Source organism: Callospermophilus lateralis, chromosome 1 (assembly GCF_048772815.1).
Source record: "Callospermophilus lateralis isolate mCalLat2 chromosome 1, mCalLat2.hap1, whole genome shotgun sequence".
Lineage (NCBI taxonomy): Eukaryota > Metazoa > Chordata > Mammalia > Rodentia > Sciuridae > Callospermophilus > Callospermophilus lateralis.
The window spans coordinates 22680958-22705826 of NC_135305.1; the positions used below are offsets into that span (position 1 = coordinate 22680958).

The 24869-nt window shown below is 33.7% G+C and overlaps 1 protein-coding gene and 1 pseudogene across 3 annotated transcripts in view; both read right to left on the reverse strand.

The window, feature by feature from the left end:
• The window catches only part of Mkln1 (muskelin 1), a 336778-nt gene that overhangs the window by 41097 nt on the left and 270812 nt on the right, over positions 1-24869 (reverse strand). For all 3 annotated transcript variants that reach the window (XM_076833133.2, XM_076833142.2, XM_076833125.2), the window contains 2 exons: positions 17981-18202; positions 15522-15651 (listed from right to left, as the gene is read on the reverse strand). In XM_076833133.2, coding sequence (XP_076689248.1) covers positions 15522-15651; positions 17981-18202 — 352 coding nt within the window. The remainder of the gene's footprint in view (positions 1-15521; positions 15652-17980; positions 18203-24869) is intronic.
• Positions 11194-12213, reverse strand: LOC143411722 (succinate--CoA ligase [ADP/GDP-forming] subunit alpha, mitochondrial pseudogene; annotated as a pseudogene).

The following is a 24869-nucleotide window of genomic DNA, read 5'->3' on the forward strand; positions in this document are numbered from 1 at the left end:
ATAAGATACATCTCAGAGGACTCAGAAGCTAGGCTTGAACTGGGAACAGTACTAGTGAGTTTAAGGGAAATGAAGGGAAAAGTCATAGGGCAGTGATGCCCAGGCACAAAGAACCAGTTAATCACTTCTGTATACTCTCATGCTCCTATGTAAGGATTTTACAGTTTTCAATCTTTGGGGAAAGCAGATGGCAGTCTCCCTGGACTTAAAGGAGGAATAGAAGAAAAAATAAACTATTGAAAGCAGTTATCAATACATATCTGTATCACTTCTGAACTCCAATAGTTTCTGTGAGGCCATAATGTTGCTCTTTGCTTCTATAGTGAAAGGACAAGAACTGATGTAAGGTGGGTGAGAGACAGCCTTCAGACTCCTTTAAAATGAGTTTCTGAAATCTAGTAGCCTCTCAATTTTATTTCTGCAGTTTTGATTTTGGGTAATGGAATTAAGAGTCTATGTTAGTCTACTACGTTGACAGAAGTATTTTATAGTAGTCTACGTCGTTTGAATTTTGCTTCACTAATTATGTGTACATTTATAATTACAATAATTGGTTCAATAAAAATGGTATTATCAACAACCAAAAAGACTTAAAGGCCAAAACCCAGAAAGAAGCTGTTATATTAACATGTCACAACTACTAATACAACCTTCAATTTAATAGTTTATAATGGGTGGGGGAGGAGAGAAAAAGGACAAATTTACAATGACTTTAAAGACTTCTAAACTCAACTGCCAAAAAGCTTGACTCAATGCCAGGAATCTTAAAAGAGTAGTTAATAAACTGACTCAAAGAAAAATTAATCAAGAAGATAAATAAATGAGATCATATGTTAATAATGAACACATTTTGAAAGGATACTTGTATGAAAAAACAAGAGGATGAGAATTATATAACAAACAACTATCACTGCCAATCTGTTATTTTTAGAAATTTTGTAAGAAATCACAATAATAATCCTCCAATTTTCCTATTTCTTCTCCAGAACCTTCAAAACTTAAAATAGGACAACTGAAAGAGGAAGTCAAACAATATTTTATCTGACAGTCTGAATCATATTTTTTTCTCATTTCTTGATTTATCTAATAAGCAAATGAGGATGGTTGTCAGAATTTTTAACTTATAAGGAAATCTTAGAGGGGGGATAAAAATAGCAATATTTTAAAATATTTTTTCAATTCCAAAAAAAGACACATTACTGCATTAATTCATGTATTACACACCCCTCCTTTAACTTCATGGTCAAAAGCCCATATTTATTATTGATTACTTTAGCATAGGAAAAGAACAAGCTTTGGAATTATCACAGAAATAAGAAACTTAATAAAAAGAGTTCTCTTTTGTTAGGAATCAAGATAACCTAACATGGATTAATTAGCTCACGTAACAAAATTTTGCATATACGGTCTCAGGACTATTTTGATAGTTCAACCAAAACATGGTCATGGTACTAGATTAACATCTCTGCAATTATCTTGGATTTCTCCTCCCCTCATTTTTGAAAGTTGTCAGTATCAGCTCTAAACATCATATCCTTGTATGGAACACCTATCAAAGGATGGAAAAAGACTCTTTAGCTCCATTGTCATTAGAAAGGACTTTTTTCTCCAAAGTCCTCCAGCTGAGTTTTCTATGTCTCACTGGCCAGAACTATGTTATATGGGAAAGATGTGAAGAAATAATCTGCAAAAGGGTAATAATGACTGGTTTAAACTAATTATGATTCATTCTCTGGGATTGGGCAACTTGCCATTTAACAAAATTATGATTTGTTTAATAAGAAAGAATCAATGGATAATTGGGTAGGCAAATAACAATGTTGCCACATTCTTATCATCCAAAGTTGGGATATTTTAAGTGTTGGCTAGGACCTTATTAAGCTCTAGCAACAATTCCAGTTTCAAATTATTATTTTTTCTTAAACCTGGGTTTCCACCACTCATCATTTATTTTTTGTAAAACTGTAACTAGTTTTTGACATTCAACAATATTGTATTTACTGATCTACCTCATTTATATTAAGCTACAAAACATTAATCTCATTCAGTGGATCAACCATCTAACCAATGGTTAACCACATAAACTGGTGAACAATTAAAAGTTGTTTCCAGACTTTTTCCCCTTGCAAAGAGTACTGCAATAAATATATCTGTATATCATTATTTACTTATTTCCTTACTTCTTCATTCATTCATTTATTTTTTAAATGTAGCTGTAAATTATGTGAGTAGGATGAATTCCTGGGGGAAAAGTGCTTATTTAAAGAATATATATCTCAATAAAACTCACACAGGTGCATTGAAATAGGTTGGAAATAATAATCTCAAGCTTATATATTATATTAATATTATAATTATATTCCTATTATATATTATATAATCACATGTTCTATATTTAAGTTTTTAACCCATTTTGCCCCATCACATCTGGGATGATGGGGCAAAATGGGTTAAGTGAAAATAAGTCAGGCACAGAAAGACAAACATTGTATAATATCACTTATTCATGAAAGCTAAAAACGTTGATCTAGAAGTAGAGGAGTTCTCACTCGAGGTTAGGAAGGGTAGAGGGGAGGGAATATATAAGTTGATAAATTACACTTAGATTAGAGCAATAGTGCTCTGTAGAACAGTAAGGTGACTGTAGTTTACAACAGTTTGTTATATGTTTCAAAATAATTAGAAGAGAGTTCAAAAGTTGCTCACACAAATCAATGATGCATATCTGAGGAACTGGAAATGCTAATTACCCTGATTTGGTCATCATACATTATATACATATACTGCATTATATGTACCCCATAAACATGTAAAATTTTTTTGTCAATTAAAAAAAGTATTATAAAATAAATAAAGAGTATATATCTTTCATATTTTGATAAAAAGTATTCTCAAAAGACTGTACTAATTTACATTTCATCCAGAGTTAAGAGAATGTCCGCTTTCTCATGACCATACCAACATTCATGAATGATCTTTTAATTTTTATTTTAAAAATTATGAAGTTGAGCATCTTTACAGAAGTACATTTCCTCATTATTTGAATTATTTTTTTCTTTGAAGTATTTATTCAAGCCATGTGCCACTGTCTTACTAGAGGATTATCCCTTTTTGACTGATTTATTCTAAGAGTTTTTGTTTACAGTAAGATACTAAGTTTTATCTTAGTTGCTAGTTGGTCATTTACTATTTGATATTTAAGTATTCATATATAATTTTATTGATTTGCAAAATATCAAACAATCTCTCTATGATTTTTGGGGTTTATGGCATGTTTGAAAATATCTACTCCCAATCCTAGATTGTTTTAAAAATCTGTATTACAATTTTGGCCTTGTAACTGGTTTTGTAGTTTTGTGTCATTGGGCAGGTGAGTCAGCATAGTGGTGGTATGAGCATTTCTTAAAACTATTCTAATTCCTAGCTATTAACAGAGTAACTGAATATGCAGAAGTGATCTCAATCCAAAAATATTTCAAAAATGCCAAATTAAATTCGTTTTAAACTAAATTTTGTCTTGGTCCAATCCTTAAAACTGTCTTCATGCCACTTGAAAGTTTCTTAAAAGAAGGGAAGACAGAATGAAAGAAACAATACTCTTAATAGTTTATAATTAAAATATCTTGCTTTTGAAAAATTCCCACTTTTGAAAAGTCATCACTTTTAACACACAGTCCTATATGGTTGGAAATATATATATATTAATTACTTGGCCACACACTTAACTTTACATAAATGTTTATAAAATCATAGTCATCATACAATATGAAGAATGAAAAGCCCACTAACTCCATCATCATTAACTGGGCTATTACAGTGGTATCAATGGAATTAGAAAAAGGAAAGTTATGAAAAAAAAATATGATTTATAGAGATAAATATGCTTATCTCTATAAATCCTCCTTCCTTCCCCCCTTCCCTCTCTCCTTTTTTGTTTTCTATGCTTTTGGAGTCAAACGGGGATCCAGATCTTCATTTTTTCTTTTTAAAATGCTAACTCTTAAAGATTTATATCATAATCTACTTTCCCTCTCTGATTAGAAATGCCAACTTTACCATATACTAAATTATCAAACAAATCTAGGGATATTTTAATGCTGTTATTCTATTCTGTTAATCTGTAACAAAGAGTAGCTTTATAAATATCGGGTAATGCTAGTACTATTTCATTATCTTTCATTTTCAAAGCTGTCTTTAGTGTTCTTGAATATTTTTAGATGAACTAATTCATTCACATATACTATCAAATAAATAAGTTCAAATTATTATATTAACAACTTAAAATATTTTCATAAGCTTGTAACCAGCAAAGCTATACTAACAGGTAGAAGAAAAAATTAGGGAAAATTACTATTACTAATAGTTTTGAGAGAATCTGTTTTTATCAGAGGTAATAACATTCCAAATATGAAAGATACTAAAGTCAACAAAGAAGTAAGGTTACATTGAAAATAAGTATTATCATTCATAGCTCAGCAATATATTAATTATAGCAAATCATTAGGTCAAAGTCTTCTCTATAATGATAACTTGGTCTTAGTTAATTGCTAAAAGTCTAAAAGGGTCAAAAAACATAAAGACTCATTATGTTTTTAAAAACTGTTAATAAGTACATTCCTGGGGCCAAAATTAAAATAAGATTTTGCCTTTAAGGTTTTCATGAAAATATATTTATAGATATATCATTTCTTGCAGATGTAACTCACACAGCCCTTTAATGTTAGTTTTACAGCCAAACAGCAGAAGGGAATGAAATTAAATTGTCAAGATTCTGGAGCTAGATGAAGTCTTAAGATCAACTGGTCCAATCCCCTCATTTTCAGATGAATAATCAGGTTCAGAGAAATTACATAAATTTGCCAAAGTTGCAAAGGGATTATAGGCAGACCCAGATGAATAGAGGCCAAATCTTTTGATTCTCAATTCTCCATTTCTTCAAATACATCCAATCTGCTAAAATGGTTAGAACAAAAAGAGTTAAAAGAATTTAAGAAATTTAAAAAGTAAACATATAACTATTATAGAACAGGGATCAGTTGTAAGAGCACTATATCACCAATGCTTGACTTAATAAACAAGACCCCTTTGAATTTATAAACAATTCCCTGATAACTACTGTTCTGCATCCCAACTTCCTGATAACTACTCTTATTTCCTCATGCTGAGAACAGATGTCAAGGAATTTAAATTTGACATGCTCCTGGATTAACACAGCCTAACTTAAATCTGCATGTGTCTAGTTCCTGCCCTTTTGTTCTACTCTTCCCCACCCCTGTAGGATTAGAGATTGAACCTAGATGTATAGTACCACTAAACTAAAACCCCATCCCTTTCTATTTTTTCTTTTGACCCAGGGTCTCACTAAATTGCAGAGACTGACCTAAATTTGCAATCTTCCTACCTCAATCTCCCAAGTAGCTGGGATTACAGGTAGGCACAACTAAGCCTGGTTTCTCCTTTTCTCTTAAAAAGGCTTTTGGTATCTCCCAAAATGGAGATTTGAAAAATAAAAAGATCTCCTCTATTTTCCTCAAAGCTGGCTTTGAATAAATCTATTTTTCTCACCAACCTGTCTCCTGAGAGTTTCAGTGGAATGAAAAGCTGTAAAGCTTTTCCCTCCCTATTACATTAGCATCTGGCAAATGTTGAAAACTCTATATATGTTACCTTGAGTGAATACAGATATGAGAAAGTACTTCTACTATAAAACAGGTTCTATAGCAAATCATAAAACTCTAGTGTTGTGACAGATCATCTTCTAAACATAATTACTGTTAAATACAGAGCTTACATACAGGGAGTCTGCTAAACCCCTTGTGTTCATGGTCATATTGCCAAAACTTAGAGATAAACCCAAATTAGATATGCTGAATTTTGATGTAATTATGTGTGTGTTAGACACAATGCTAATAAATCTCTTATTTCTAAGTAGCTGCCAAGTCCACTGATTTAAATTATAATTTCCTTCTGAGCGAAGCAGAAAATTGTTATACTCCTAAAAAAACTGGAGTTGAAGTTTCTTCATAGATGTTAAATCTAAGATAATACATTCAAATCATTATAAAGAGCAATGACTTACGATTTTTTACAGTATTTGACTATACAAAATCATTAAAAGCAGCAATTAGAGATATCTCATTTCTAATTACTGATCTCAATAGTTCAAAGAAATTTCTTCTGTGACATCCAAAAATATAATTTGCAACACACATTGTAAATATAGTTTTAATCAAATAATCCGCATTAGTGAATCATAAGCACAGTAATTATATGTTAAATCCATCTCAAATTACAGTAATTAATTGTAATAAACAAGATTTAGAAGAACAGTTAATAAACAATAGACTGGTTAAATAAGCTACATAGCATATATATAATGGGTAAAATTGGTATTTTCTAAGAATATTTAATAATGTGGGAATTTAGGGCTAGGGATATACCTCAGTTGGTAGAGTGTTTGCCCTGCATGCACAAGGCCCTGGGTTCAATCCCCAGTACCACACACACACACACAAAATAATAATAGAATTTAAATAGTATACTGCTCCATTATTTTTTTAATTTTTTAATTTTTTGAGTGCTGGGGGTTGAACTCAGGGGCACTCAGCCACTGAGCCACATTCCCAGCCCTAATTTGTACTTTAGTGACAGGGGCTCACTAAGTTGCTTAGAGCCTCGCTTTTACTGAGGCTGGCTTTGAACTCAAGATCTTCCATTTCAGCCTCCTGAGCTGCTGGAATTACAGGCAGGCACTACTGCATCCAGCTAATATACTGCTTCATTTTTTTAAAAAAATTTATATAATTTATTTTTTATAGATGGACACAATATCTTTATTTTTATGTGGTGCTTAAGATCAAACCCAGAGCCTCATGCATGCTAGGTGAGTGCTCTACTTCTGAGCCACAACCCCAGCCCCTTAAAAGAACTTTTTATGCCTTACAAAGTAAATAGTAATCTAGTACGATCAAATAAAATGCAAATGTACTTTTTAAAGTGAGGTAATTTCATGGAAGAACAGTACATCATAATTTTGATATGAGGTTTTCTGAATCCAGTATGCTTTTTGGGAGACCTAGAGTACTTAAAAGAATGAATCCTCTTTAAGAAATCCTGAATAAAGTATGTTTATTTGCTCAGAGGTTTTCACAGATTTTAAAAACAAGAGTCAACATTATATTGCCAGGGGCTGGGGCTGGGGCTGGGGCTCAGGGATAGAGCACTTGCCTAGCATGTGTGAGGCACTGGGTTCCATCCTCAGTACCACATAAAATATAAATAAATAAAGTTTAAAAAAGATAATCAGGAAAAAAAAACCCACTGGGGGAAAAAAGATTATATTGCCAATGATTGTGTTAACAATTATGGCTAGAGCCATATACTTGAATTTGTAACCTGGACTTAAGGAGTTACAGAAGAATTTAAGATGATAGCTATCTACAAGCTAAAAGAAGAGAACATGAGTTAACTGTATTTTGAATGTAGGAAGGAAAGTTGGGGAGAACTGAATGAGGGAAAGTCCAAAAGCAAGAAAATGTATATTAACTATAAAAATTTAATATTTTATAGTGATCATGAAGGAAGAGTTGGTAGAAGAGAGGATGGAGAAATCAAGAATGGGACTGAAGAACTAAGTTGGGGCCTGTCATGACTCAGTTAGGCTGAGTTTAAACTTAATCTGAAGGCAAGCACAAATGATTAAACGATTTAAAGCAAGAAAGAAAAACCACCAATTGTGTATTTTTTTAAAAGATATTTTCTGATCTTAATTACCACTCATCAAAAGATAAGGTCAATTTATTTCCTTTTCCTCTCCATATATAACCATAAACTTCTTGAAAATAGAGTGCTTGTTCCAAGGTGCTTACCTACTGCTTATTAGCCTACTGTCTGGCATCTAACAGTTGGCCAAAAATATCTATTGAATAAATGTGAAGGCATATGGTTCTATTCTTAATTGGTAAAACAGAACAGCTTGTATTGTACATGCAATATGGGGAATGGGTTGGGGAAGATATGGAGTACGCAACAAGACTAGAGTCAAACCAAATAGGCAATAATGTCCAAACTAGTACACAGTGAAACAGCAATGCTAACAGATGGAGTAAAACTGACATGACTTGATAGTTACTGGACAGATAAGTATTACCTGAGGATAGTATTGATATCCTCTTGAGAAAACTGAGACATGTAACAATAACAGCAACTCAAACTTGAGAGTTAATCCATCTCCACTCACAGAGAAGCCATGAGCAGGCACATTATTTTCCTTAAATTATAATTCTGGTAATTTACAAATGCAGAAACAAAGTCTGAGACCTTGGGTAATTTGCCTAAAGTGTCTCGACTAACAGGCTCTGGAACAATATAGGGCAATATATCATAGTTCTGATAACTGAAATAGGTCCTGGAAAGCTAGAATAGTGGTTCTCCTAGAATCTTCTAGGAGAGAGAAAGAGAAGGGGAAGAGGGAAAAGGGTAAAAGGAAAGGGAGAAGAAAGGAAGGGAAGGAAAACAGAAAAGGAGGGAGATAGAAATGAACAGGGGGAAAAAAAGGAAGACAAGAAAGTAATTTCAGTTTCACTCTAATATATCAACAGAGTCACTGAAGTTCCTCAATTCCAAGTATAACTGTAACAGTTTTGGGGGAGGGGATTTCCAATTAATCCTATGGATGCTCAACTCTGTCATAAAAATCTTCAGTGTAACACCCATTATACACATAGCCTTTGATCAGTGCAACTCAATGAAAACTATCAAAATTAACCACTTGGAAAATGTATACCTAGACAACAGAGTGGTATTTTCAGAACAAATCAGATCAAGACACTGACATTAAACCTTTCTAACACTTTCTAATTTATTTAGAAACAGAACAAATTTTTAGCATGTATACAAGACCCTCATATCTATATCTCTAATCTCATTTCATACCCACATTCCTCCTTTGCACCAGCCCATCTGTTTCTGGAACATATCAACTTCTTTTCTGCTTCAGGAACTCTGCTTTTAGTTCTTCATGTGGTTCTTCCTCATTTTCTATTTCTCATCCTAAATCTTAAAGAGTATCTCCTCAGACATGGTTTACTAACCTACTCTATCTAAATGAAACCTCAATGTTACTCATTACCACAGCATCTAATTATTTTCTTTACAGTACTTTAAACACCACTGTAGGTTTCTTTCCACAAGAATGTGAATCCTCTGAGAGAATTTCATTCCCTAGGTCCACAGTTGACTCCCAAATGCCTGAAATAATACTTTCCATACAGAAGATAATGAACTATGTGGGAAAGGAGGGAATAAGAGAGACAAACCTAGATATTAGCAGACAATCAACAAATATTATTAATGAATTAAATTATTACATTGTGGTGCAGCTCACCATAAACCATTTAAAAATTGAATATTGCACAGGAAAAATGGTGATTCTGATTTTAGAAAAGGTGATTACAGTAGTAATTAGGGAATGAGTCCACTTGTCTTTTCTACTAATAACTCTAGTTCATGGTAAAAAAACCAGAATGATGAAAAAAATTACAATTTAATGTAAATTTAAAAATACAGTAGGGCCGGGGTTGCAGCTCAGTGGTAGAGCCGCTTGCTTAGCATGTGTGAGGCACTGGGTTTGAATTCTCAGCACCTCACACAAATAAATAAAAATAAAGGTCTATTGACACCTAAAAAAAAAAAAAAAATACAGAAGACAAAAATTATGCCAGATTTTATATAATAAATAATTCTATCAAAGATTATGCCATATGCCAAAATGTTAATAGTTTATCTTGGATGGTTTGATAATTTTTATTGGTATCATTGTATATTTTAAAAATTCTCTACAATATTATTACTTGTAGAATCACAACAAAAACTGAAAAAAAAAATAATAAGTACCATACTTTGTTAATTCTAAAACTAGCGATAACTATGACTAAAACATTCAAATAAACAATTTTGCAAACTACTATCTAATTACATATAACTCATTTAAAATTTTTTTCAGATGATAACCATTAAAGCCTACTTACTTTAGATTTTTTTTTTTTTTAAACTACTATTCTGCCATTATCACAGTTAGCAGTTTTTTTTCTAATCTTGAAAAATACAGTTCAGAATGGCAGGAAAAAATACCCTCTTTCCATTATATTCTAAACTTCTAAATTCAATTCTCATTGTGTAATGCTGAATATATTACTTAACTTCAATAATTTCAATTTTCCAACTTGTAAATAACACCAACAATTGAAGATATTCTGGCATCCCCAACATTGTCTAAATAAAGAGTAGTCATTATTATCCATGAGAATATTATCTACTAGCTAGACTATGAGCACTTTGAAATATTATGATCTCCTTGTTTCACAACTGCACCCAAGTCTAACACTGAGCCAGCACATTTGTTCTATCAATTACTATTCACTATCTTTTTCAGTGAGAGCTATGGTCAGAACTGTAGGAGTCTTACCACTCTCCTAATTATTCTAATGGAAAGTTTTAAAAAAACCAACCCCTTTCTCTCTCTGTGTGTGTGTGTGATGCTGGGAATCTAAATTAACTCTTAAAAGCCAAAAGAAGTAAAAGATTAAATCAGATGCCTCCACACTATCTTATGGCAACAGAAAATAAATGAATTAAAAAAAAAAAAGATAGTTTTAAACAAGGTAATGTTACTAGCCATTTAGATCCATACCTCTAAATCATATATGCTGAAGTTACTATTTTAGACATTACCTAATGACTTCCCGTTTTAAGATTTGTATAACACACCTTCCCACTAAATTTTAATCCCTTTTTTGGTTAAACTTATTGGAGTTTTTGCACAATTATGGTTAGAGAAATACTACTCCCTTGCACAGCTAATAAATTTACTGTGATGGTGTCCCCTTTCTTACAAATTTTTTCCTTTTTTTTGTGTGTGTTCCTGTCTTTTCTCAGATAATGCTAATTACCTAATTACCTTTTTATTCCAAAAGCTTAAGCACATCTTTTAGTCTATTTTTGTCTAGAAACCTCATATTTTTTTCCTTCCCCAAATCAAATGGCTGTCCCTGTTACACAACAGGTGAAAATATCTCAATTTAGGACATTCTAAAACTTTACTTTGGCTTCCTGTTTTGATGAAAGACCAAGGCCAGGGACAAAGGCTGACAATTGGTGGACAACAGAAGTAAACTTCAATGGTTCATAAATCTATCATGACTCATTCCACAGTTTCAGGACCTTTTTGTTTTTTTGGATCTTCCTCTTTTCAAATTCCTCCTAGATGGTGGTACCCAGCTGTGCAGGAGACATGATAACACAACTCCTGCACTCTAAAGAGCAGCAATCTTCTCTTTAGCTCCACTATTTCCTCCAGCAATAATTGCTCCTACACGAACCATTCTCCTGCCTGGAGGCAGTTAAAACAGCAATGAAGGACACTACAGGCTTGGCATTTGGAACTGAATTATGTTTTTTTCAAAAATTCTGCACCATTTTCTTCTACATTACCACCAATTCAACAACCAATACGATGTCTTTTGTGGCTGAATCATTCAAAAGGATTTTAAGGTAGTCAATAAAACTGGTTCCATTAAAGGATCACCCCCAATGCTAACACATAAAGATTGCCCCAATCCAACTTGTGTTGTTTGGTGTGCTTCATAAGCCAGGATGCCAGATTTGGACACAATACCTTTTCTTCCTTTCTTGTGAATATGGCCAGGCATGATGCCAATTTTGCATTCTCCAGGGCAGTTTGGCCCAATTAGCTTTGTTTTTCCCTGGTTTAACAGTTTGTGCTTGAACCTTACCATATTCTGTTGTGGAATATCTTCAGTAATGCATACAACCAAGGACAGTTCTGCTGCAACAGCTTCATCAATGGCCACAGCAGCAAAAGAAGGAGGGACATACATGACAGAAGCTGTTGCTCCTGTCTGTTCTTTGGCCTCCTTCACAGTATTAAAGGCAGGTAAATCCAGATGTATCTTGCCTCCTTTCCCTGGAGTGATTCCTTCACTGAGTTTGGTGCCATAATCCAATGCCTGCAGGCTAGCTATGAAAGGTGCCCTGCTTACCTGTGAAACCCTGGCAAACGACCTTTGTATTTTTATCACCATAGAGATGTCTCTAGAAAGCTATACTGGAACAATGCTAAATTGCATTCTGTTGCAGCAGAAAGGCACATGACAGCAGGCAAGTGGCAGCCAGGCAGCTGCTGCCAGAGGCCATGGTTGCAGTCGCAACTGCAGTGGCTCTATAAACCTCATTTTTGGTAAGGAAAAAAAAGGTCTATTCTCTGTTATCCGGCACTAGTTTGAACTGGATACTCATTAAGTTCACTGTGCAAGTGTCATCTTGGGATGCCCCTTTGTTGCTTTCCTGTATTGGATCTTCTTTTTCCCAGCTCCTATGTTTTCTTTTTGCTACTTTTACTGATTTTTATTAGTGTATAAGGTGTACTAACATCCCAAGAAAGACTGCTTAAGACACCACTAATTGCATGATCTAATAGCCATTTCCAAACCACTACCCACAGTGTACTACATGAAGACTGGAAATGCTAAATACTTGCTTTCCTAGACTTACTGAAGCCAGGTCTCACAGTTCTAGTCAATGAAATAAATGTATGCAGAGTACCACAAGGAGTTTGCTGGGCACGTTTTGCTTTGTTTCTTTCTTTTCTTACCTGGAACAAAGGAATTATGTTTGAGGTAGTTCACACAACTTGCTGGCATGAGGCTACAGCTTCATGTTAAAGAAGAGCATAACAGAAATTGTTGAATCACTACATTAATGCCAGACGATCTAACTCTGGATTTCTTATTCTGTGAGAGAAATGATTCTATAATTGTTTAAGTCACTGTTTAATGGCTTTTCTTTACTTCCCCTTCTACTCCCAACTGGGAATGAACTCAGGGTCACTCTACCACTAAGCTACATCCCAAATTCTTTTTATTTTCAGACAGGGTCAACCTCCTGCCTCAATCCCCTGAGTTGCAGGGATTATAAAGCATGTGCCACCAGGCCTAGCATTTAATAGATTTTTCTATTACTAGGAGGAAAACATATTTCACTGATCAACCTTGCATGTATGAAAATAACACTTTTCCCTTTTGTTTTACTGTTTGTCTAGAAATAGAATTCCAAGTTGATAAAATTTTTCTCTCAAAATTTTCAAGAATGTGGTTTCCCCTTATCTTATAGCTTCTAATGTTGCTGAGAATTTCTATCGTTGTTAAGTCCTGTTCCTTTGAACCTCATTTTGCTCTAGAAACTTTTAAGAACTTCTCTTTATACCAGATAAGTGGAACTGCACAATGCATAATGATATGACTTCATGGTAAGAGGACTTCATTAATTTATTCATTAAATTCAGTTTACTGACTTCTGTAGGAGAACATTTATAATCTGGAGGTCAATACTTTTTAATTTGAGGAAAATTTCTTTTTTTTTTTTAGAGAGAGAATTTTTTTTTTAATATTTATTTTTTAGTTTTTTTTTTGGCGGATACAACATCTTTGTTTGTATGTGGTGCTGAGGATCGAACCCGGGCCGCACGCATGCCAGGCGAGCGCATTACTGCTTGAGCCACATCCCCAGCCCCGGAAAATTTCTATTATTATTTTAGTCTCTTACATTCTTTTTGCTCACTGAAGAAAAAGCGGATTTTCTGGATTGATTGTTTTTTGGTGTGTGTTGGGGGGGGTACTGGTGGTTGAGCCTAGAGGTGCTTTACCACTGAGCTACATCCCCACCACTTTTTATTTTGAGACAGGGTCTTGTTTAGTTGCTTAGGGCCTTGCTAAGTTGCTGAGGCTGGCCTTAAACTTGTAATCCTCCTGCCTCAGCCTCCCAAGGCACTGGGATTACAGATATGGGTCATGGTGCCTGGCTAGATTGATTTTTTTTCTCTACTTTAAGGGAGATTTCTTTCTATTAATCTCACAGTGTTTCTACTTTTTTTATTCTAGCAAAACAAATTCCTTAAAAGCTATTTTTCATCTATCTCTCCTTGCATCCTATTATAATTTAATGGTTATAATATCTTTTTCTCTAAGGTGATCTTGATTATTTTTTTATTTATTGTGTCCTGCTCATTATTTCAGATTTGTTTAGGTTTTGTCTTTCTCTCAAGGGCAAGGTCCTACCCAGAAGATGTCTAACAAACTGTGTGGCAAAAATGAAGAAATAAAAACTTAATAGAAATCTGTGTTCACACAGCCCAGTATTCCTAAAGTGGGCAACACTTCAGGAATACTGGGCTGTGAACCCAGCCCCTGTGTTGGGAACTGGACATCAAGATTAACCAATTTATTAGTTGTAGTAGTGAAGATAAATCTCTAGAGGGTGAACCTCTTGCTTTCTATCTAGCAGAAAAGATTGGAGTAGAGTCCTCCAGTCAAACTACTCCACAGGTAGTTTTTAAACTTTGGTGCTATCTTCTATTTATAGAAGAATATTTATAAGGTGTTTCTACTTTAATATGAACAATTTCAAGAAAAAGATATTTTTTCTAGTTTTGGCTCTGTTTTAGAAGACTAATCAACATAGTATCCATAAATGATATACTTAAGACAGGTATTTTTATCCCCATTTTATCCACATTCAAACAACCAGCAACTTAAAAATCTATCTTGTAGGGCTGGGGATATGTCTCAGTTGGTAGAGTACTTGCCTTGCATGCACAAAGCCCTGGGTTCAATCTCAGCCCCCCCCAAATAATAATAATAATAATAATTACACACACACACACACACACACACATATATGCAATTTAAACCACTGGGCTTGATCAAAGCCATTCTATTGGGTATAGAAATCACAGGTAAATCAGCTATTATGTAGAGTAACCATAAACTATCAAAACAAGACACTTTTGAGAGTACAAAGGAAACTATTAATAATTATGACAGGGGCTGGGTTGTGGCTCAGCAGTAGAGTACTTGCCTCTTACATGTGAGGCACTGGGTTCGAGCCTCAGCACCACTTAAAAATAAATAAAGATATTGTGTTCATGTATAACAAAAAAAATTTAAAAAATAATTATGACAGGGCAACATACATAAACTGGGCAAACCAGTTACTTTATCACTAGGCTAATAACTTCTTAAGCTTATAAACTTATCAGATGTTACCAATAACATGAATCTTCCCTCAGAACAAAGATATTTCCTATTATGCTGCTATCTAATCTACAGATCACTACAGTGAAAACAGAAGGTAGAAAGAATTAGCAAATATAAAACATACAGTTTTTAAGATATTGCTTCTTGCAATAACCCTCCCCCCAAAAGTGTGTATATACCCACACATACACAAATTGCTGTAGAAAGTCATATGTCTTTCTGCTTGAATAAAATAACAATAGTTATTCACATATTTTAAAAAAGATTTAGGGAGTTTCTTCCTCTTACTCAGAATTATTTCAATAAAAATAGAGAAAGGGTTAAGGATGGTTTAAAAAAAAAATGGGTTAGAGTGTTCTACCTAAAGTAGTTAAGGCATGAGACAGGAAATCAATCCCTAAATGCTCTTACCCATCCCAGAGTCTTTCTTGGTGCCATCTGATATTATGTCTACATGATCAGAGTCCACATCATAACTAAAGAAATCATTTAAATAGGTCTTTGATCGCTGGCCTCCAAACACATATAAGCAACGATTTTTCTGAAAAAGAAAGGAACAAAGAAGGGAGAAATATGTCACTTCTGTGAAGAATTCAGAATGGTTCTTTTAAAATTTAAATCACTACAAATGTAGTTTATGATAGATCCCATGCAGTGAAGAACCATGCTGGAATAAAAAGCAAAGAGAAGTCTTTCTACATACTGCTAAGAGATGACCTCAAAGATACCCTGTTAATGTAAAAAGGCAAGGTGCTAAATAATGTACACAGGTTGTTGCCTTTGTGTAAGAAACAACAAGTAATATCTGTATATGTATGAGAGAGACAGCAAGAGAGAGAGAAAGACAGAGAAAGAGAGAGAGAGAGAGAGAGAGCGAGAACTCGAGCGCACACTGTGTGCTTCAACTATGTGTATGTGTGCATTTGCTACTGCTTTTTTTTTTTTTTTTTTTTTAAACAAAGGAAGGAGAAACCAAAACCTAATAAAGGACAGTTATTTACAGGGAAATGATCAGAGCTCCTTTTTAATCCCTATCCAGAAAACAGGGATAAAAACCAGATCTCTCACTTGTATGTACCAGCCTCCAGAATTATCTATGAGATATAAACTTCTGTTGTTAAAATGCTACTCAAAAAACAAAAACAAAAAAACAAAACACAAAAAATCCAAGATCTCACAGCCAGGTGTGGTGGTGCACACCTGTATTTCTAGTTATTCCAAAGCCTGAGGGCAGAAGGAAGGTTATAAGTTCAACGCCAGGCTGATCCGTCTCAAAATAAAACCGAAAAGGAATGTAGCTCTGATAGAGTTTAATCAGATATAAGTGGCCTGGGTCAATCCCAAAGGAAGGGAACCCTGAAAAACAAATAAAAGATCTCTCCAAAAAGTATCCTGACTTATGGTTTTGATTCTAGTACTGTGTATACGTTATTATTTACTCAGAACTCAAAAATAAAAACCTCTGAAATTTGAAGAAAGAAAAAAAAACTTGTCTGTACATAATGATCTGACCAAATGGAAACATCACTATACTGAGAAAGTATTATCTGTAGTGCTTTTTACAATCATAATTTTTTTGGCTAGTCATTCCTATTGTGCTAAATCCTAAACTGAAAAATAATCAGAAAGCAATCTCAAACAGTTCTCAGAAATTTTTGTTGTTAGCTTCATTATTCTGAAAATTGTTATAGATAAAGCAAGTAATACAGTATTGTTGCAGGAAGCAGGTTTTAACCTTAAAAGATACACAGGTACAAAATCAAAATCATTAAGTTAAAGAAAACAATTTTCAATTTCAAGATTTAAAAAATATATATTTTCAACCCATGGATGGTTTAATCTTAGAATGCAGAACTCATGGATATGACAACTATATTAAAATAAAATATCTGAGATCTGCTATGTAACCCATTAAGTTCCAAGTTTTCAATTATGCAAATATTTCAACAAAATTGACAAAGGTACGCTAAAACAGGTAAAAACCATAATCTAGAGTTTACATAAATTATTAATCTTCATATTATAATTATAGTGTTAATATTGTAACTATATTCTTAGTTTTATAACTATATTAAATGTTATATACTATGTTTTAGGTATTTATGGTTGCTCCATATCTATGAAAATGGGACAAAATACTCAAGCACAATAAAATTTAAGAATAAAAATCAAAGGCATATCAAGGAATGAAATTAAGTATGGGCAGAGTAGATATGTGAGAAATGAATAGAAGAGTATTAATTACTGTTGGAACTCATGAGTATACAGAAATTTATAATTATACTCTTCTCTCTACTTCGAGAGAGAGAACTTGTTTAAACTACATGTTAAAAGACACATATGAAATACTTTTTAATAATGTTTTAAAACTGTCCTTAAAATAAAGACTAACATTTCCTTAAAACATTTGAAAAGATTAAAGTCTAAATTGTGGTTTTACTGATAAATTTTAATTCTAATTCTATAAAATCAATTCTTAATTCTTTGTACTTAATGGAGAGTAGTAAAGGTTTTCCCTGTGCTATGAGAACAGATAAAAATATTGCCCTTCTAATTACTAAAAGTGAGTGCAAAGTCATAAGAAAGGGAAAGAGCTCTACTATCTAGATAAGCAATAAAATTAGATATAAAATTGTGTAGAATAGTATTCAGGTAACAGCTATTTAGGAGTTACTAGGTTGATGGAAAGAGTCTCAAATAATTTTCTGTTAAAGGAAATTTCATTTTTCTCTATCGTTGCTACAACTAATCACTTATTTCTAGAAAATTAAAAGCTTTGTCCTCTTAGTGAAGATTTAGATTTAACCACTTCTTTTCCTACAAAAATATACATGACAAAATAACACAATAGAAGCACAGAATATTCTTACTGAGTGGAATAGCATGCAGTGTCCTATGCGAGACTGGATGTCCTCAGGCCCAGCATTACAGGAGTCCTCTCGAAGAAGTTTCCAGGTTTGACATTGACAGTTGAAAGCAAACAACCCACTGAATTGTGGTTCACTGGCTCTGCTGTCATCTACGCTGCCATTACATGTCAAAATTCTACCACCAAAGGTGTAGATCATATGTTTTTCTGAGTCCATACACATCTATCAGAACAAGACAACAGATAAAATTGTTTTAGCTTCTTCTTGACATATGTGCCCAAATGAAACCAATGTGTGTGTGCAGTTTTACATTCTTAAACAATGACCACCACCACCTGAATTTGTCCTTAATGACACTAAACACCACCCCTGCCTATCATATGAACATACTGCAACTGTTTACAGTCTGGCAGAGATTCAGGATAAGAGTTATAAATACCTTTCCAGGTTTGCATTTGTACCAGTGAAAATAAAGCATGTTGAGTCAAAGAACTTTCTGCTTTCCTTAAACTGCATAATTAAAAAAAAAAATTTTTAGTTGTTGATAGACCTTTATTTTATTTATTTATATGTGGTGTTGAGAATCAGACCTAGAGCCTCACATATGCCAAACAAGTGCGCTACTGCTGAGCCACAGCCACAGCCCCAAAACTACATAATTTTTATCAATGAACACAATATGTTGATTTATTCCTAAGAGTGAACCCTAATCATACTCTATGGGAAAATAGAAATCATACCCTCATTTTTATCTTCCTTACAGAAATTCCCTTCTTCCTGTTCTAGGCAACCTATTAATATTGCTTCAATTTAATAAGATAGCATATATGCAAATCAGAGTGATACAGCTAACTTCAGTCCTGCATTTATAAAACTTTAAATTTAATTCTCTTTGAATTAAGCCATGTAATTCATATTCAAAAGCCAATCTTGATGCTTCCATTCTTTCAATTAAAGATTACAGCTTTTCATAAAAATATGTGAGAAACAGCCATTTGTCACAACAGTAAGAATCAAATTCTATTTCAAAGAATATATAAGTCTAAGTTGGAAGTTAGGATGTTAAACACAGTGACATTTATAAAGAATAAATTAGGGCTGGGGATATAGCTCAATTGGTTGAGTGCTTGCCTCACATGTACAAGGCCATGGGTTCAATCCCCAGGGTCACACCCCCCCAAAAAAAGAAAGAAAGAAAAAAGAATAAATCATGTACACAAAACATGGTATGATTTTCCTAAAATACAAATACTGACCTTCAAGTATTCAATTTGCTCCTCCCACCAGATTGTTTTTGTCATTCATCTATTTGTGTATTTTTAACAAAAAGCTATTTGAATAATTGTAAAGTTTTTTTTAAAAAGCATTACTATAAAAAGAAAAGATTCTCGGGGGTAGGGCAGTGGCTCAGCGGTAGAGCATTCGCCTAGCATGTTCGAGGACCTGGGTTCAATCCTCAACACCACCTAAAACAATAAATAAATAGATAAGTAAAATAAAGGTATATAAAAAAAAGACTGTGAGAAGAAAATTTGTTTTGTATTCTTTTAAAAAAAAAGAAAGAAAGAAAAGAGGGGTTGGGGCTGTAGCTCAATGGCAGCGTGCTTGCTTGGCATGTGCGAGGCACTGGGTTCGATCCTCAGCACCACATAAAAATAAACAAAAAAATGAAGGCATTCTGTCCTTCTACAACTCCAAAAATAGATAGATAGATAGATAGATAGATAGACAGACAGAAAAAAAGAAAGAAAGAAAGAGTCTAGCATCTCTCAATTTTACCTAATACTAAAAGTACCTTCCTTATTTGTCATTTCCCAGGTTTCTTGACTTCCACAAATTAAGATGTAAATACTATTTTCCCAAGGGTGAAATCATAGTAATTCTGTTTGGAAAACTAAAGATGTTAAAGTTTTCATTTCACTGGCATTGCACAGAATATGTTCCTGCTTTTTAATCTCAATTTATGATATCTTTAAAAACAATTCATATATTGCTGAAGGCAATTCAGTTGGCCCCACTCAGATACTACACTCTGACTCAGGTGTCACTGAAGCTTGATCACATTACTCTATCCTAAGAACTTACTAAGGCCCAGCTCTCTAAATAACTGGAGATCATGCAGAAAATCTTGAGGGGCCCACATTAAGTGAGTTTGCTTCCATTTTCTTAAATTCACAGATACATACTAATGGCCAATCTCTGTTTAACAAGCCCTTATGATTCTATTTCATGTAGCTAAAAGGGGAGTGTTTCTTTTCTTTTGGTGATATTTAAGCTTAATTGGTCATAATTAATCTGATAATTGTAATCTTTCTTCAGATCTGGAAATTTTTGGTTTTTTTCCTTGAGTACAACTTATTGAAATTTTTATTTCACTGACAAATATTTAATTCATAATTTTTTGATTTCTTTTATGGAAGTACATCTTTCAGAACTACTTTAAAAATATCACTTTAAATTAGTTTTCTTCAGTTTACTTCTAGCTATTTTCTTTAATCATTAATTTGTTGAGTTGGTACCCTTTTCTCATTAATTTTTCCAGAATAACTAGATTTGAGGGGTAGTCCTCTTTGTATTTGAAAATCCATATTCATAAAATCCATATTGCTATACTTTCTCAGGGGACTGGATAGGGAGAAGAGACAGGATGCTATGAAGGTTCTTCAGCAGCCAGTGCCCTTTGCTTTGTCTTTCCAGCCCTTAACATTACATAATTATCACTGCCAAGTGCTTACTTCGTCATACTGGAGAACACTCAGCTATTTAGTCACTAACTGATTATTTAATGTTTGCCCCACTATATAAACTTTGAAACTCAAGCTATGTCCTAGCTTTTGGTGCTATCTTATGATGTCCTAGTTTTTTCTGGTTGAATCTGATCCTACCTGTTTTCTATCTTTCAGGAAAATTCCACAAATTTTTGAGGTTCTCTGAAGACACTGTTTTTCAACACTACTGCTAATGTATTCTTATTATTTCAGAGAATACAATAAGGAAGACATTATGTAACTAATTAAAACAAATAAAAAAAATAGAAAAAAAGAAAAATAAATAAATCTATTCTCTTTCTTCTTAAAAAAAAAAAAAGTATATGTTCAGCTTGCCAATGACCCAATTTGGTCCAGGGAGAATGTCATTGAGCTGAGATCTTTAATTCTTTTATTGAAGTTTTTTCCTGCTACTTTGCTCTCCATTTTATAGTAATTTCCTCAAAATGTTGCTATTCAATAGACATTTTGGTTTAATAAAAAATCTTTGGCTTACACTGTCTTTTCTTGATGTTATTTTATTGTCTTTTGACATTTGCTATGTTGTAGTATAGGTATTGTCTCTCCAAAAGGCCCATGATTTAAAGGTTTAGTCTTCAGGGTGGTGCTACTGGGAGGTGTTATGAACCTTCAGGAGATGGTGCCTTATGGAAGGTCCCTGAGTCATTGGGGAGTGTGACCCCCAACAGTGATTCTGGGAGAACAACCCACCTTTTCTTTTGCTTCCTGGCTCATTATTGTAAGTAGTCTGCTTTGCCACATGTTCCTACCATGAAGTGCCATCCTTGCCAAGAGGCCCAAACAAAGACATCACCTTATCATAGACTAGAACCTACAGAACTGTGAGCCAAAATAAACTTTCTCTTTGTAAGTTAACTCTCCCTGTGAATGCAGATACAGAGAAATCTGTTATCAGTCTTATTTCAGTTCTTTTATAGGTGACTTCATCATTTGTCTAGTGGCTAACATACAATCTCTTTGCCTTTTAAATCTAATGTTACTATTCTATGTCTTAGAGTTAAATGTCTGGGTCACTTTTCCCTAAATATAGTGTGCACATCTGATATATAGAGAAAGTCATTCTTAACTACATTTTTTTTGAATGTTGTTCCAGTCCATTGTTTGATTCCTTCCTTCCTTCCTTCCTTCCTTCCTTCCTTCCTTCCTTCCTTCCTCCCTCCCTCCCTCCCTCCCTCCCTCTCCCCCCTCTTCTCTCTCTTTCTTTCTTTCTTTATTAGGGATTGGACCCAGGGTACTTCACCACTGAGCTACATTCCAAGTCCTTATTATCTTTTATTTTGAGACAGGGTCTTGCTAAGTTACTGAGAGCCTCACTAAATTGCTGAGGATGGCCTTGAACTCATGATCCTCCTGCCTCAGCATCCCAAGATGCTGGGGTTATAGACATGTGCAATTGCACCTGGTTGGTATTCTTCTTTAAGAGGGCTCCAATTATGTATATGCTGGCTTTCCTCTGTCTAATCTCTGTAATTTTATGGCTAATCTTTTTTATCTCTTTATTTTTCTTTTCTTTTATACTACTTTTATTATTTATGATACTTACCTGTTCTTCTTTATGCTCCTGTAGATTAGTCTTCATTTCCAAAAGGGATATGGTTTTCTTCAATTTCTTTCCTGAGTTTTACCAAATCTGGTTTTACCTGCTTCTATTATTTAGCTATCTGGTCTGCATTTATAAATTCATGCATTGTTGTTTTCTTTAGAGTTTCAAGCTTCATTAAGTCATTTAATTCATGTTAGGATACTGGGATATAATTTTCACTTGCTTTAGTGTGAAGGAAAGTCTTGCTGTTATTTTTCTTTTCACTAGTCTTCTTTGAAATAGCTCTCTAAGGATTTGGTATTTATTGCTGTTCACAGTTTTTCATATTTAAGTGTGCTGATTTTCCCTGAACCAGAAACCTTTTAGAGGATTCCAGCTGGATTCCAATGGAAGGGGCATGATCTTTATCAACAATTTCTTCCTCTGTTGCTACTAAATTGAATGATTTTTTAAAAATGTGATGATTTCTTTAAAATGTCATGCATTCTCTAACTCTATGAGCTTCATCTGATTCAGGGGGCTCTATCTCAAGCTTTGAGTTCCTCCAGTTCCTTCTAGCTATTTATTGCAAAAGGAGCCACTGTGCCCCACTGTCACTGTGTTTCCTGCACATTTAGACATTTACCACCTTGGGACCTTTCTGGCATTCTCCACATGTTAATTCACTGACCACCGTGCTGCTCAGCTCCTAAAACTTCCCACCATGATGTACCATTGCTAACCTCCCTCAGCATTCCCATTCTTTTCATTGATTGTTGTGGGCTTCAACACAAGTTCTAAGTATTTTGGTTGTTTTGGAGTAAACTTATAAGGAATTAGGAATTGGGATTACCTTGTCTCCTAGTTTTGCTAAATATGTGTCTTGTGTGTGTGTTTAAAAAACAAAAACAAAAAAACTCTCTCTGAGTCTCACTGTTTCTGAAAACCACACAAAGCAACAATGTGGAAAAATTTGAGAACTAAACTGTCATTACGTTCTTTAGAAATAAAAAAGTCTTTGAACTTGAAAATGGAGACTTATACAATTATGTTACTTGTTCAGCACCACACAGCTAGCTGTTAGCTGAAGTAGGACTAAAATCCTGGTTTCTTCACCCCAATATGCTGCAGTACCATCTGATTCAGGTGAAGACCAAGCATTATTTAATAGAACCCAGCTTCTAAGGAACATCCTACTTTATCAAATTCAAGAGACAAAGGCCAGCCCCACAGAACTCTACATGTACTATATATAGTCAGACTATCCCTATACTATTCTTTTTTTAATCCATAAAAATAAAAGACATCACCTGTGAAGAATATGAAGGAACTTGGGATCAAAAGAATAAACTGTTCCCTAACATTGTTATGTGCTGATGCTGTTTTAGAAGACCAAAACCAGACTGCTTTCTTGGAGTTCTTATTTTCTACACGAACACCACTGAGGATGTCAGCAAAGTGTGCACAGCTCTGAGAAGCTCAGTTACATATAGCCAGCAAAAGTTCCACATTCATTCTGGGGAGTACTTTGAAGACTAAAGTTTATGATTTACCACCTAATTCACTTCATAGGCAATAATACATGCCTCTCTCTTTGCCATTCTCCTATAAAAACTACATATTAGTATTAATACAGTATAGTAATAAGATAGCTTTAAAGCAAAGAATTAACAAAAATCTAAAAAGATTAAAAAAAAAAAAACCTGGGTTTTGACTCCTACATAAGATTTTAGACTTATGTTTGATTTTGTCATAAGTCTATCACCACCTCTCATTTCCCAAGTACTAGATAATGCTACCATCAATAGTGTGACAGATCTTGAGTCTTTTTTCCCCAACATTCCAAAAAAACATTGCCAATGGGCTAAATCAAATAAAACTGCCTATAAAAATTCAAAGTGGTTACAGTTTTACTTGACTTATCCTAAAATGATACGGAATAAGATACCCTAAGAATAATACTGATGGGGATGATGATGATGGCTATAAGCACATTAGTATCAAAATGGCTTCCAGTATTACTGCATGCAGTCTCCCTGTCTTAACACCATTACATGACTTCTACTGGTACTGAGTTTAACCTTAAACTAGCATATGTCAAATTCCTACCTAGGTTCCTAAGTTTCTGGCTATAAACAAAACTGAACATATTTTACTTCATTTGGAAGAAAAGCTCAAGATTTCAAATTCCTGAACTCATTATAAATTGATTTTAAATTTCTGCCAGGTAAGATAAAAAAGATTAAAAAGGCAAGTTGTTATGTTATAATTTGTGGATATTTACTATAAAATTAAATTTGTTTTTTCCTAATATTTTTCTATTTTCTCTCCATACTAAAGTTCTTACGATTAGCAATAATGTTCTGAGATCTTGGTAATTGAGCCTACACCAAATTCAGGGTGTAGTATAAATTTGGTGTAGGCTCAATTAAAATAAAGAATAACATTATACATACTGAAACAATAATTATTTTTATAATCTGTCATAGGTGTTTATAGTGTTTACTATTAGACCATTCTGCACAACATCAAAAAAAGTAGTCTAAAAGCCAAGAATTACTCATCACTAATTAATTCC